Source organism: Stegodyphus dumicola, chromosome 4, assembly GCF_044657685.1.
Source record: "Stegodyphus dumicola isolate Sdum_Otavi_A_Nest chromosome 4, ASM4465768v1".
Taxonomy (NCBI): domain Eukaryota; kingdom Metazoa; phylum Arthropoda; class Arachnida; order Araneae; family Eresidae; genus Stegodyphus; species Stegodyphus dumicola.
Window position 1 is genome coordinate 160,810,867 of NC_140771.1, and position 16,183 is coordinate 160,827,049.

General features: G+C 30.0%; 1 protein-coding gene across 2 annotated transcripts in view; it reads right to left on the reverse strand.

Annotated features, from left to right (window-relative positions):
* The window catches only part of LOC118199992 (uncharacterized), a 104,204-nt gene that overhangs the window by 28,291 nt on the left and 59,730 nt on the right, over positions 1 to 16,183 (reverse strand). For both annotated transcript variants that reach the window (XM_085815701.1, XM_085815700.1), the window contains exon 8: positions 2,526 to 2,611. In XM_085815701.1, coding sequence (XP_085671827.1) covers positions 2,526 to 2,611 — 86 coding nt within the window. The remainder of the gene's footprint in view (positions 1 to 2,525; positions 2,612 to 16,183) is intronic.

Genomic DNA, 16,183 nt, shown 5'->3' on the forward strand with positions numbered 1-16,183 from the left:
CCTGAAAGGAATCTTAAAAAGGGTGAGGTTGTATTGCTGGAGGGGTCGACGAAATCAAAATTTTTATGGCCTATTGGAATTATAGAAGTTTATAGAGGTAGGGATGGGTATGTGCGTTCATGTTTGATTCGTACTTCTCAAGGACTTTATCGAAGACCCGTCCAATTGATCTATCCTTTTGAAGTTTAAAATTTTATATATATATATATATATATATATATATATGTTTGTGTCATGTATTAATTTGCAATGTAGTTTTTAGTATTGATTCGTCCATATTGATTTGTGATTATATCTACATATATTATTGATGTGTAAATTTAGTGTGCTCTTGTGGGGTGTGTTAGAACTTTTCATGGTATAGAGGGCGCTGTTGCGCCAAAAGAATGCCTCTGTGTTTTTACATTATGTAACTGTGGTTCGCCATTGCGATGTATCTGTATTACTGTGATATATTTTGGTGCTTTCATTAAATATAAATGAAAGATATCGTCATGTGTTTGTGTACCAAATGAAGATTAAAATTACCACTGATGCAAACTCGTCGAAACAAAAATAGCGTTCGAACAAGAATCGTCAAGTTATTACTCGCCTTTCGAACTACACATTCGTATCGTTAATCGCTTCGTGACAACATATATATATATATATATATATATAATACGGAATGTATATTTTCAGTTAAACTTCTACCCAATAACTTTAGTAATTCATGAAAGTTAATTTTGCGTCTAGTTAATTCAGGAAAATTAGTTTCAATTAGTTGTTTTCAGCTTTAAAAATATTAAAAATTTTTTAATTAGTTAGTTGTTTTCAGCTTTAAAAATATTAAAAATTTTTAATTAGTTAATTGTTTTCAACTAATAATTGTATTGCCATTAGCAAAAATAATGCATTACTATCAACAGCATAGGATTAAACCAAATACTTAATTGTCTATTGAAGCTTCAAAATGTATTTCCGAACTTCACTTTTTCTCGGATAGCGTTACAGATTTGCCCTTGGCGACCTAAAATCGAAATGGAGCCATCAGATTTCCCGCGAAATCGATAACAGACCCTCTGCAGAAATAAACTCATAATCCCGATATCCCATACATATAGTATGTGCAAAAGAGAATAAACTCCGTAGAAGGTGATAAAAAATTAATTTATGGCTTAATTGAAACAAAAACAGAAATTAAGCTACGCAAAACCGTGTATAAACAAATTGAAATAATAAAACGAAACTTAATTTTCATGTGAATTTTCAGTGCTGACTCTCCCATTATAGAAATTTCAATTTGTTTCAGACAAAGACCACATTTAGCTTTATAAGGATTGTCATCCATCAATATCCAGTCTTTGTAGTCAGCTTGATGAAGCCACAGTTTATTGAAAATGCACTTTCCAGGCATCTCGTTCCTATTGGCGTCGGAAGGGTTGTGGCCTTCCAGGTTGGGATTGCTCTAATTTTGTCAAATATTTTCAGAATTCCCCCACTTTTTTTTTTTTTCTCGAGCACCTTCATCATCACTTTCGCCTCTTAAAGAACTTCCGGCTTCACGCTTTCGTCACAATCTGCCTAAATTTATGGATAACACCTGTTTCGAAAGATTGGGTGAATAGCCAATCAGACACCGATACTTTCGTTCGGGTAGCTAATTGTTTCCCCCCCCCCGTTTGCAACGCAAATCCGCCAACAGATTGGTTAAGAGCCGTGCAATTTTAATTCCATATTCATGAGAAATCGCAATTCACACATAGAATGGCAATCATAAGAAATGTCAAATGAGCAAAATTAAGGACCGTTTATTCATTTTGCCCCAAATTAAGGACTTTTAAGGACCAAAAATCATTTTTGAAAAAATTAAGGACTTTTAAGGACCGTACGAACCCTGTGCTCTAACAGTCTGCAAAAAATAATAAGCCGGATCCAATTAGAAGATTAGGAACAACGCTATCTGCAACATTAACTGAAATAGATAATTTTAGCTTAGCTTATATCGTCCGTTATACATTAAACGCGCATTATGTGCATGCATAAACGCATATGTAAAGGTATTATGCGCATGCGTAAATGCATTTCCGGATTATGGACGTCCGGTTTAAAGACGTTTGACTGTATATATATATTATATATCAACAGAATCATAGATATCGAGAGAATAATAATGAATGAATTCATTCAGATTCATCTGATGAAACAAATTTGCCAATTATAACTCTTGACTTATTAATATTTAAACTTGGCTTTTAGTGTGTTGAAGATAATATGTAATTTTATGTTAATGAATGACATATTATAGCACTATAACTTACATATAAATAGCAAACAAATTAAAAGTATGCTCAACTGCAGTGGGTTTAAGTACTGAGCAGTTTTATTGCAGGTGTTGCAAATTAAATGATAAGAGTTAAATGTGCTATTTTAAAAGCTGATACTACTATTAAATTTGTTTTGCAGGTGTAACTCAAGAAACTTGCAGTTCAATTACTTCTTGCAGTTAATATAATTAATTAAGCTTAAAATAATTTAATACTTACTTTTGCATTCCAATCAAATGAACATCAATAGCAGGTTGAGAAAATGAGTAACAGGCTGCAAGTTTGGAAATGTTAACTTCTCTTTCCTACAGTAAAAATTTGGAAACACAACTGATGATATTACAAATGGCATAATGTTTTAACAAATTCAGACACGAAAAATTATTTAATTCAGCTTTTTAATTTTTACTCTATTTTTAACGAAACATATTATATGCAATATAACATATACAGAAAGTACATGATAAATTTATATTCTTCTTGGCTGGCTAGCCTACAAGACAGAAAGCATTAAAAAATGGAATCATAATAATGCAAAAACTAGAAACGTCAAATAAAACCACAGCTCTTCATCTAACAGCAAATCACAATTTCACATCATCAACTGCTTTTCTGAATTTATTCTTGAAAGAATTTGACACACTTTGCATAATATTAAAATTTATTTTAGAATTTTAGACATTTCTGAAGCCAATAATTAAAAATGAAAACAAAAACTCATTCAAAAAAAATCTGTTCCAAATATTTATATCAATCATATAAATCTGACAGTAAATGAGACAGAGATCTTTCTTATTTTATGATAACCAAAAATTTACCACATTTCATAAAACATAACTTAATTTTACATGAAGATAAGCATATAATCCAAATTCAATTGAAAATAATTAATGTTTTTCCTGTGGAAATTAGCTACAGTTTTAAGTACGTAAAAGTATTTTTATTGTAAATATTTAAATAAATTTAACTTAATTTAATTTCAATACATCAAAAATTAAAATCTAAAACAATGCTGAATACATTTCCATTCAAATTATTTTTGAATACTTGTGTATACCGGAAGTGTATTGCGGAAAATCTTGTGGACAATTATTTGTCTTAGATAATTAATTAATTTCTAGACAAAAAAAGGAATACTAATTTTTGTGAATTTTAGAAAAGTTACAAAGCAAAGCACAGTTAGTAATATATATTGTTAGCAAATTTTTTAAATTAGCTCAAAAGATATGTGATAGTACAAACAGTTTAAAAATTTCCAAAACATCACAAACTGGATTTCATGATAAAATATTTGATCTGATTCCAAGGAACCAAAGAAGCTATTCTGCAGTATCCCAAGTTTCACAGCAGCTAATATACGAGTGAAAGTAGATTTCAGTTTATTGCCATTGATGGCAGGCAACAAAAGGATAGCTGTAGGACACTTGGAATAAGGGATGTCTCTCTTAAGTGGTTTTGAAAACCAGGGCTGTGGAGTCAATAAGGAAAATGACGGACTCCAACTCCTGGAATTTTAATGAATCTGCCTCCTTCATATATATATGTAAACATATACACATGGGTACAGCTTACTTTTTTAATATAAAAGAAGTAATAGATGCTACAGAAAAAAAAAATTGATGCATAGCAAATTTTCTATATTAATTAGCATTTATTATGAAATGGAAAAACTGGCATTTGTAATTTCTAAGAAACAGTAAAACTTCAGCAAGATCTTCTTTGTTAGAGGACCATAGATCCAATTTGATAAACCTCAGAACTGAGAAGTGTCTTTCCACATTGACTTGTGTAGGAAGAAGAGCTGTTACTATTAGGGCTACTTCCTTTAACTTTTCAGGATAGATTTTTTATAAGTTCTAAAAGAGGTGTCTGGCAAGAGCAATCATATTTATCCATTTCTTTAAAGGCCGCGTATAAATCTTGTTTGTACACAGATAGCCCTTGTGTGCTTTGTCATAATTAAATAATCCAACCCAATCTATTCTTAATACAAGTTCATAGATTGCTTTCTTTGTCTTTTTAATTTGTTTGTCATCCAACAAAATTTGGGGTTTTGGATCTACGTATATTGAACCCAGCACGATCTTATTGTCTAGCAAACTAATTTCTCTTTTCTTCATTAAAGAAATGATTCCTTCTGAAATAAACCCTCCATTTCAGAAAGAACAAACATCACATTCTTCCAGTCTTGCCTCTTGTTAATTCTTCAGATTGTAGCTTTTTGATGGCTATATATGGTATAGAATGAAGAGTTTCCAATTCTGCAAGATCATTCCACAGTCTTTCTGTTAGTGAAATATTAGGGTTATCTACATCTTCTAACATTCTCATCTGTTAATTCTTCAGATTGTAGCTTTTTTGTGGCTATATACGACGTTGAAAGAAGGGTTTCCAGTTCTGCAAGATCATTCCACAGTCTTTCTGTTAATAACTATTTATTAATGTATATAGTCCATAAATAAAAAATATTAACTCAGCTCGTCATTTATTTATTTATTTTTTTTGCAATTCACTTTAATTTCATTTCAAATTGAAACTGTTCAACAAAAACTGGAGTCATAGTCGACGTGTTTTTTTAGCGACTCCAACCCCGACTCCTTTTACCCAAAAATCTATCCGACTCCGATTTCTACTCCACAGCTCTGTTGAAAACTCCAATCAACATCAACTCTTCTGTTAACAGCATTGATCTGAATGCCTTCATTGGAATTCCGCATAAATTCTCTAAAAAGACATTTTATTCTTTCATATTAGAAATAATTATACGAATAATTGTTTCTTCCTATATTTTATAAATTTTATTTAACTTAAATAAATTTTTCAACAGAATTGTTAATTTTTTAAATAAAAAATTAGGAAATTTTTATATAGATGACATTTTATTTTAGTACTTTTTTTTTAAATAATGTTTAAGGTGCTAATGTAGGAATTAGTATTTGTCACTAAATTTTTAAAAAAGGTAGATGACAAAGAAATAAACTCTCAAAATTTAAAAGTTGTGTACAAAGAAAAATTCTTTGTACACGACTTATGTGGAATTAGTAATCTATTAAATGCAGGTAACATAATTCATGCTTGATTTTGAAAAAAAATGTCTGATAGCTTAATGAAATACCATATTCACCTAAATATAAGACAATTTTCACCCTAATGTTTTGTAAATCATAATCTTTTTAAATGTACAGCTAAATATATATGTAAATATAAAAAGAAAAATTAGGTTGTGACATAAATAATGATCCTGAAGCTCACAATATTTTTCCCCCTTCAGTAGATTTTTGCAAGTCATTCCTATTTAAGCTTAAATTGCAGAATAATAAATATAATGAAGTAATGCAACTGTCAAGATAGATTCACTCATCGCGATACTTGCACTGTAATAGGCAGCTGTGGATTTTCACATATCATCTCTATTTAAACTTAATTCATAAACTATCATCTTTGTTAAACTAAGTTCAGATTAATTTAATTCACAGAATAATAAATAAATCAAGCACTGAAGAGTCAAGATAAGTTTATAAACCACTCAATAACTTCAAACATGTGTTTCACATATTTAGAACTTTAAAATTGGGAATTAAGAAAAAGGGGGACATTTCAGGCTATATATTTACAAGATGAAGGGAAGTGTTAAAAAGGGGGAAATTATGTTGCTGTGATAAATTAAAAAAATATCAAAGTAGCTTTATTTCTCAATAAAGGGGCTGACTATTGCTATATTATTATTTGCTATAAAAATTTTGATTTGATAACTATTTCAATTTTACTTTGGTCATTTTGTAAGCAAATGCATTAGCTGTGCTTTGTAAAAGTAGATATACATTGTACAGGAAGTAGCCATTCTAAAATGACATACTTGAGAAAGATTTATCATAAGCTTTTTAATAGTTTCAGGATAGAGAGGTAAAATAATCAGATTAAAAAGATTTTAGAAGCTATTACAAATCAAAATAAAATATTTATCTATTAATATGTATATATATATATATATATATAAACACCCTGTGTATATATATATACAAGGTGTTTCAGCACAGTAGTTACAAACTTTCACGAGAGATAGAGTACACCTAGACAATCAAAAATACATAGCAATGCATGATCAGGAAATGCTTTTCTAGAACAGTAGTGACAACACAAAACCCAAGAAAGAAGGACTCAAACCGTGGCCTTCGAGAAACAAGGCTGTCCAGCTCTCTCGTGATGTCACCACGATGAGTGCAAAGAAACTTCTCTCCTCCATTCGAAACAAGTGAACCCACAGTGTGCTTATTTATCAGCAGGCACTAATTTTATGTTATTCCGATGTAAAGTAAATAGGGGATTATTAGACAAATTATAAATGTTAACATTATTATATATCATGCTTTAAGACTTCAGATATCTGAGCTTATTTTTCTTAATGCTTGATAAAATTTTCACCTGGGTGATCAATAATTATTTATTTAAATCTTATTTTATTTTCTGCAATTAGGATAAACTTTCCAACATTTCATAACACAAAAATGTTAAGCTTTTGAACTGCAAACAAAACACTGCACATTAATTTTTATTTATATATAAATATGAAAACTATGAATAAAAAGAGCATTTTACAAGAACCAACTTTTTCTTAGATTTTTTTTAAATAGTATATAATTTTCTTCAATTTGGTGATAAATTAAAAGAACTAGTAATTTTGGTTATTACATTTATTTTTAAACAAAAATTAGTGTAAAAGATCTTTTATAATAAACTTAGTATTAAAAAGGCATATTTCATAATTTATTTATCTATATGAAAAAACATTAAAAATTAATTTTTTATAATAACTTTTAATGTCACTATTGCTTTATTCTGAAAGTCAAATGGTGGTTAATAACTCATTATCATTAAAATAACTACTATTCAACTTGCAGTGATCCATATTCTTATCGAATAAAAGCAAATATATATTTTTAAACTTTCATAGAAAATCATTTTACTTTACTTTTGCTGACTGTCTTTATTAAATAATTTTTTAATTAAGATATGAATTCTTACTATTTTGTATTACTCTTTAGCGAAATCTTGGATATGTCCATGTTAGAATTTATGAACGTAATAATTAATTTCTAAATTTTCTAGATCGAAGATTGTGCCTGTAACTATTATGTCAGTTTTGATTCTTTGGATTACTTATCTTAAGGAAGTGTAAAGGGGAAAAAATAATAATTCTCTGAAAATTTGACAGACATAACTTTCTGAAAGGAACAAACTGCAGAATTAAGAATTATGCTTGAAATTTTAAAATTTGCAAGATAGTTAACCGAGGTTCCCACATCTCGTTACAGAAGTGGAACAGCCTATATCATATCAGGGTAGTGCAATGATACTATAGGATACCAGAAGTCCCTTGTAGAAGCACTTCATTCTCCCAGTACATTTTATCTTTTATAATTGTTTATTCCATTGTATATATGTAATGTATATATGGTGGTTATAAAGTATATGGTGTTTCCATTTGAAACACCATATACTCTATAGCCCTTCAAAAATTTACCATTTTGTTAATGTATGAAGTTTAATACAAAAACGTAATAGCAAATTTTTAAAAATTAAATTTAAAAAATAATTCTAAGTTTTATAAGCAACTGGTGTAACAATACTTTTTTCAAGTCTCGTTAACATATTTTTAAAAATATAATATTGATTACAATTTTCATAATAAATTTGAAAATGTAACAAAACAACAACAACAACAAAAAAAAAAAAAAAAAAAAAAAAAAAAAAAAAAAATGAAAGGGTAATGTGTCCCTTTAAAATATTATAAACACACAAATTTGAATTTTGAAAGGAGAAACATTATTGCTGTTAAATCTTTAAAACTATAATGACAAGTGCATTAAAAATAAAACTGAAATAAATTAGATATTACAAACACTATTTTAAGTTCCAGTTGTGTGTATTTTCTTGATTATTACTTTATAGGTGAGCACTGAATTTTCTACTGAACATTTAATGCTGTATGATTAATAAATAATCATAATGCACAAGCATTTCTGCAATATATGAAACAAAATTTACTATACATTTACTCTAAGCTGCTTTAACCATAGCTGTTACTCATTTAGCACCACTCATGAGGCATGTGTGAATTAAGGATATCTCGGACGTGAGTAACATTGCCTACCTTAAGATCGATTGTTTCTCCAAAGCAGTTATTCTAGTCGATTCCAAAGCACCCATCCAGGATGTAGTTATAAATCATGACAAAGATACCCAGATTATCTCAGAAGTACGCTAAATCTTGAACTCTCTTTATAAATACAACAAAATAATCACTTTTCAATGGAGCCCTTTACATGCAGGTATCGATGGTAACGAAAAGGCAGACTCACTAACCAAGAGACGAACACTTGAGCCACAAGGCAGCAGACCACTCCCTCCAGTGTCACATAAAAAGCATACTTTTGAGAAAATAACGGATACCTTTAAATCTGACCAGGCAGCAAAATTAACAGGCAAATCCTGGGCTAACATTCAAGAAACATGGAAAAAGTTTAGTCAAAAACCCCGTAAAGAGGGTGTTAAAATTGTTACTGACTGTTCTGCATTTGAAAAGACTATGTCGAAACATGACTTATCAACTCGTATTGCTCATTGGGATTTATTACTACAAGAACTTAACCTTTTAACTGTCATGCCCGAGATTATCTCGGGCACAGCACTGGTGTTCGAAAATGTCACGCTCGAGTATTTCTCGGGGTAATTTTTTTTTTTTTTTTTTTTTGAGTGCATCGTATTGTCATACCCGAATATATATCGGGAGATGTTTATTTCGGCTACATTTGGTTTTTCCAATAAAAAAATTTGACAATTTGTGTACCCAAATCATCAAAATAACTTAACAGTTAAAGGGTTAATTATGCGACTGAGCCTCGCTCTGATGCTAGGATGGCTCATGTCATCACCTTAAGTAGATCTCCCATTAATGTTGTGTTTTTGTAGATAACATCTTACCCAAGTTGAAATCAGCCCAGAATAAGCATAACAAAAAGCAATTAAAGAATTACTTAAAATTTCTAGTTATGAAGATTACTGTGACAGAAATGGAATTTTATTTAAATTTGTTGATAGTAAAGAATTAGTGGTTGTGTCTGAAAGTATGTAAATAGAAATAATAAGAAATACTCATGAGAAAGCACATTCAGGAGTCAAATATACTGAGAAAAACATGGAACAGCATTATTTTATCCCTAAACTAAGACAAAAAGTAGAAAATTCATAGCAAATTGTGTTTATTGCATTCTTGTGAATTATAAGAGAGGAAAGAGAAAAAAAGGTCTCCCACATCCATTGCAGAAAGATGTGCCATTAAAAACATATCAATTAGATCATCTCGGACTTTTGCAAAGTACAAATAAAAATTATAAATATATTTTAGTGGTTATTGATGCATTTACTAAATTTGTATGGATTTATCCAATGAAGCCCACAACATCTGCTGAAATCATAGCAAAGTTGGAGATACAAAAGGCTGTATTTATCAGTCCTTCCCAATTAATCTCAGAGGTACAGCATTCACTTCCAGTGAATCGTCCGATTACTGTTCTAAAGAGAACATTAAGCATCATTTGATTACTACCAGCTTGCCTAGAGCCAACAGTCAAGTAGAACATATCAATCAGACTATTATATCAGTTTTTTCAAAGTTATCTTTAAAAAAACTTGTTCAGTGGTACAAACACATAAATGAACTGCAGCAGGCTATTAACTTGACGTAGAACCAGTGAAGTATAGATACTACAGAAAACATGCAAAGCAACAGCTATTTCAAATTCAAGAAGAAAGAAGATATTCAATTTAAGGAGAAGAGAACCAAGACCTTACAAAGTCGAAGATTTGGTAGCTATAAAAAGAACACAGTTTGTTCACATTTGAAATTAAAACCAAAATATCTTGGACCATACAGAATAACTAAAGTTAAAGGAAGGAACACTTGCGACGCAGTCAAAGAAGGAAGTCACGACATGCAATGAACGACCAACCATATGATGACATGCACTGAATTTCTAAACCCATGGAATAATATAATTGCTAGGACTAATATAGAGAGAAGAAAAAAAGAAGTAAATTGTATATTTTTGTATGAAGACGATAACTAAAAAAAAAAAAAAAAAAAAGGATGACTCTCTTAAGACGAAAAGAAAGATGCCTAAAGATGAAGAAATTGTGGTTAAATACATTAACTACTGTTTGTATGGCAGATGAAGCTTGAAGATGATGCTTGCTCATTTTCTCATTCTTGAAACTGAAAGACTAAAAATATTTAACCTTTATTTTTATTATCTTTCCTGTTTTGCTTTTGTATTTCCTTTTGTAGTATTTGCAGTGTCGTCTGGAGGACCAGATGAGTGCAGGACAGCCAAATGATGTAGTTCCAATGTTGAACACCACATGGGACACAGATTGCTCATCGTATAATTCTTTTAATGTTTTTCATTTGTCAGTTGGCAGTTAGATGAGTTAGACTCTAGACACAATGAAAGAATGATGATGATAAAGACGTACATAAAAGTGTATTGCAGAAGTGGATTCAAATTATACTAACTTGTAAAAATGTAAATATATTTTTAATGAAATTAAAAGTGCTGTCTTACCAAGCAGTTTCTTATGTGTTTTTTAAGAAGGTCTCTCCTACACACACACACACACACACACACACATATATATATATACAGTCAAAAGTCGTTAATCCGGACTCGTTGGGACTTCGGCGATTCTGGATTATCGATTTTTCCGGATTATAGATCATCAGTTTAAATCTGGTAAGATGGTATGCAGAAGTTATAAAATTAAAAATATGAAACCGTAATTTATGAAAAAAAGAGCAATTAATGATCTAAAGGGTATCAAAATTTACAAAAAAAAAAAAAAAAAAAAAAAAAAGGATGTAATTTTTATTTGTTTACTTTATTAAACATTTCTTTCAATGTGAGTTGTTTAAGTTGCTTTGTTCTTTTTGTGATAATACATTCTCTTTAATTCTATAAACAGACATAATTTCCTCTTCAGTTACAAAGTTCCGCTGTTCAAGTCGTATAATTGCTGTGTTGAGAATACCGACTAATTTGTCAATCAAAAATTTTTCGTTTTCAATAACCAAATATTCTTTCAAATATTTTCCGTTACCTCATTCCAAGAAAATTTTGTTTTCTATAGCATCCATGATATTATAGTTCCTCAAAATCTCTTATTGATTGTTTATCATCTCCATCTGTTTTTTTCAAACATTTTTCTAAATGTTCGCCCTAGGTAATATGTCAGATAAATTTGTTGGGTGTCTTAAAGCATTATCCATTAAAAGTAGCGATTTTGGTTATGTTTTTTTATTTCATAATAGCCTGAAATGCTGAGTGAGCAAATTCTGGAAAATTTTCATAGTTATGAGTTTTTATTCGCCTTCCAGCACGCGCGCTTGGCAATTTTACATGAGCACGTGTGCATCGTATTTTTTACGACATCCGTTATGTTACCGTTTTTGGCACGAAAACAACAGAAATGAGTGAATATTGATAATAAATTTGTTAAGAAATAAAATATTAATCTTATTATTGCAAAATACAAATGATATCACATTCAAATATAAGTAAATTATTTTTAAGTTCTTGTTAGTGCTAAAATCGAAGCTAATTTAAATATTTATCAAGTATAGGCAATAAAAAAAGGAAAACGCCTTGGTAGGAGAAAAAGTAAGTTTAGCATTACTTACTTCTGTAAGGAAATTTACTTCTTACTGGTTACAAAAACACACTTTAAACTTTGGAAACCGATATAAAATTTACAAAGCCAAATGTATTCAAATTAAAATAATACACAGCAATTAATAATACAATATTACAAAACATTTGAGAAAAAAAATATTTTCCAAATTTTAAAACATGATCATGTGCGTGTCTTAACTTTTATGAAAAAGCTGCCAAGTAGCACAAAAGCCCAGTTAAAAAAAAAAGTCAAATGATTTGATGTTAGCACATTCCATGATGTGTGGAAGGGTAGAAAGGAGGACTAGAAATGACCTTCAGACGTCTCAGCTTTGATATGCGAAAAATGTGCATTAAAAACTGAATTTGTCGAAAATTTTGCACATACACGCGTGCTGGAAGGTTAGATTCCCAAATTACAGGTAAAGTTGATTCTGATTTCATCGGTCTTGGGTTTTTGGAATAATAAACAAGAAGTGGGTTTAATTTGAAGTCTCCACTGGTGCTAGCACCCAGGAGAAGTGTTAAGCAAACTTTCACAGTTTTAAATTCTGGTGCACATTTTTCTTCACGGGATAGAAATATATGTTTTGGCATTCTTTTCTATAATAGGACTATTTTATCAATATCAAAAACATATTCTGGAAGATATTATTCCTTGTTCAGTTATTGCTGTTAAAGTCATTAGGAATTCAGCTGCCATTTTTATATCTCCACTAGTTGCTTCTCCTGTTATCTGTATGTTGTGAAGATTATTTTGATGTTTAAATCTATTAAACCATCCTCGACTTGCAATGAAAACTTCAGTCGTGTCACCTGTTTCAATCTGAATGTGATTAAAATTTCTCACTTTTTCCATAATAAAGGCTTGGCTTAATGACACATAGCATTCAATTTCATTGTCAATTCATATACAAGTCATTTTTCCATCTCCTCCATCGTACAGTCAAAAGTCGTTAATTCGGACACCCATAATCCGGAATGATCTATAATCCGGACCTCAAAGCTAAAAACTTTCTGCGCATGCGCCGCGTTGGCACATGCGCACAAGCGTTTTACGTGTGCGCGTAAGACCTTGACTACTGCGCATATGCGTGTGCGCAAGTGCAGAATACGTTTTCGCCTGCGTATAACGGACGGTGTAAGCTAAAATTATCTAATTATCTATTTCAGTTAATGTTAATGATTGCGTTGTTCCTTAATCTTCGAATTAGATCCCGCTTATTATTTTTTGCAGACTGTAAGAGCAATTTTATAAAAGTAAACTTGAAATTTCGATTATGTCAAATAGAATTTCCGATGCTGGAACTTCCAAAGGATCTATAAAACGAAAGTATGTTTCGATGTCCAACAAATAAAAAGTGGAATTGCTCCAAAAAATGGATAAAGATATGAAGAATGTGACAGAGAGGTTAGTGAAAACGAAAAAATTTCGATTGACAAGTTAGTCGGTATTCTCGGCACAGCAATTAACGGGAGTTGAACAGCGGAACTTTGTAACTGAACAAGAAATTATGTCTGTTTATAGAATTAAGGAGAAAGTATTATCATATAAAACGAAGCAACTTAAACAACTTACATTGAAAGAAATGTTTAATAAAGTAAACAAATAAATATTAAGCTTTGTTTTTTGTAAATTTTGATACCCTTTAGATCATAATTGTTCTTTATTTCATAAATTACGGTTTCATATTTTTAATTTTAGAATTTCTGCATGCCATCTTACGAGATTTAAACTGATGATCTATAATCCGGAAAAATCGATAATCCGGAATCGCCAAAGTCCCGACAAGTCCGGATTAACGACTTTTGACTGTATTATTTCGAGAAATTGTTATTCTAGTTATAGAAGTTTTTGTAGTTGTAGTTGCTGATGACACTACTTTTTCTTTATTCTTGAGAATTGTTCTTATTGTTGAAGTTGATAAGTTCAATTAAACACCAATTTGACATGATGTTCACCACTATCCAATCTTCTACGCACTTGTATTTTAGTTTCTAGTGAAATGTTTCTTGTTGATTTAGTTTCATGTTTCTTATCACCCATATTAAAAACTAAAAATTATAATATTTATTACTATATCAATCATTAGATTAAGTAAATTTATACTTACAATAATAGCAACAAATGTTTGAAATTATAAAAATACGTTTGTGTAACACTACAGAGAAGAAGTAATGGAGATAATGTACTTTCGATTTTGGGGAAGCGCAGTACTACATGCAATTTTTAGGGAATTTAACTATTCCAATACAAATGTGTTAAACCGAAACAGTGTTAAACAGACTAATGTTAAGCTTCATTTCTCCTGATTTATCTTGCTTGATCTAGCAACACGTTTTTGCCACTTTGCTTCACCCATTGTTTAAAGATATGTAAGGTATACAAAACTGTGGTATGCAACATGCATTCAAAAATGATATAGACCACAAGAATGAAGAGTCAGGAAATGAATTATGCCAAACATCTGCAAGTTTCTTCTACTATGCATTCCATGTATGCCAGTCATATCTATAACCATCTCAGCCATGAATTAAAAATTAATTGTTGTTAATTTTTAATTCATGGCTTGTAATAAGACTAATGTTAAGTGGGATGTGGGAGAGAAAACAACAATTAATTTTTAATTCATGGCTGAGATGGTTATAGATATGGCTGGCATACATGGAATGCATAGTAGAAGAAACTTGCAGATGTTTGGCATAATTCATTTCCTGACTCTTCATTCTTGTGGTCTATATCATTTTTGAATGCATGTTGCATACCACAGTTTTGTATACCTTACATATCTTTAAACAATGGGTGAAGCAAAGTGGCAAAAATGTGTTGCTAGATCAAGCAAGATAAATCAGGAGAAATGAAGCTGTGCATTAGTAACAATGATATTTATAAACTTGATTTCTTTGTTTAAATTCTCGATCTGTGATTAGATATGAGCTGTCATAATGCAGGAGAATTACATGATCAAGAATGAAATGAAAAGACAGTGTGGAAAAATTATTATAAATAATTTATACACACACATGTATGCACACACATGCACTACATTAACATTTAACACAAATGAAACAGGAAATGGTACTTTGGTATTTGCAAAGAACCCAAAATTTTAAATGTTCAAAATTTTATATTCAAGATGTAATTTACATTAAAAAAGAAGGAGATTGATTTATAATATGAAAAGTAAACCCAGAAGTAGCTCCCTAAAAAAGGGGAAAGATTAAAATTAAAAATAATAAAATATAAAGGAATATAAAAAATAGAAAACTTACACAAAGCGCATGCAAAGAATAAATACAGAATAAATTTTAGTAAATAGACTGCCTGCATGGGGTTTTAAGATTTCACTGCATAGGGTTTTAAGAAATATGAGCTAATTTTGCTTAAAATGTCTTTCGAGAATGCATCCCTCCTTCTAAACAGCATAGATATATATTTTGCACTCATCAATCACCAATCCAACTGATATGCATTCAACAACAATTTCTAAATCATATTGAAAGTGAGCAACTTCATACTAATAAATTTATCAATTATTTTTATTTTTATCTTTTACATAATATTCAAATTCTGAAATAAGCATCTGTACTAAAAATTACAAAAATTATTAATAACAATCTTTATTTCTCTGCAATAGTTAAAATAATTAGAAAATTCTTCTATCCAACTTTTTAAACTCATTCAAAGAATGAAAACATCCTTAAGATATATGGACAGAAGAAATTCGTGTATCTTGTAAAACATTTACCTAGCTGTTAAAAACTAAATCAAATGATATAAAAGAAGTTGATTTTAGAATATTCAAGGAAGTTCTGAATTCTTTTTGTTTACTCTCTGTTCCTCTCCCATTTTAGGATGCTTTTTAATTTAACATGTTATCAAAAACAGCCATATTTCTGAAATCCATTTTAAAACTCTGAATGATATGGCTTTTTTTATATCTTATTAAAACCTATAATTAAATGCCATTTGTTTACTATATTTGAATAATTATTTATTTATCTCTGTACTTTCATAAAACTCTATTCATTAAGATGAAAATTAAATCATTAAGAAATATACGAAGAAATATTTTAAATACCAAGGTAATATGTAAAAAGGGACATAACTGGTTAAAGGCAATGATGCCTCTCAGTAAATTGATATATAAA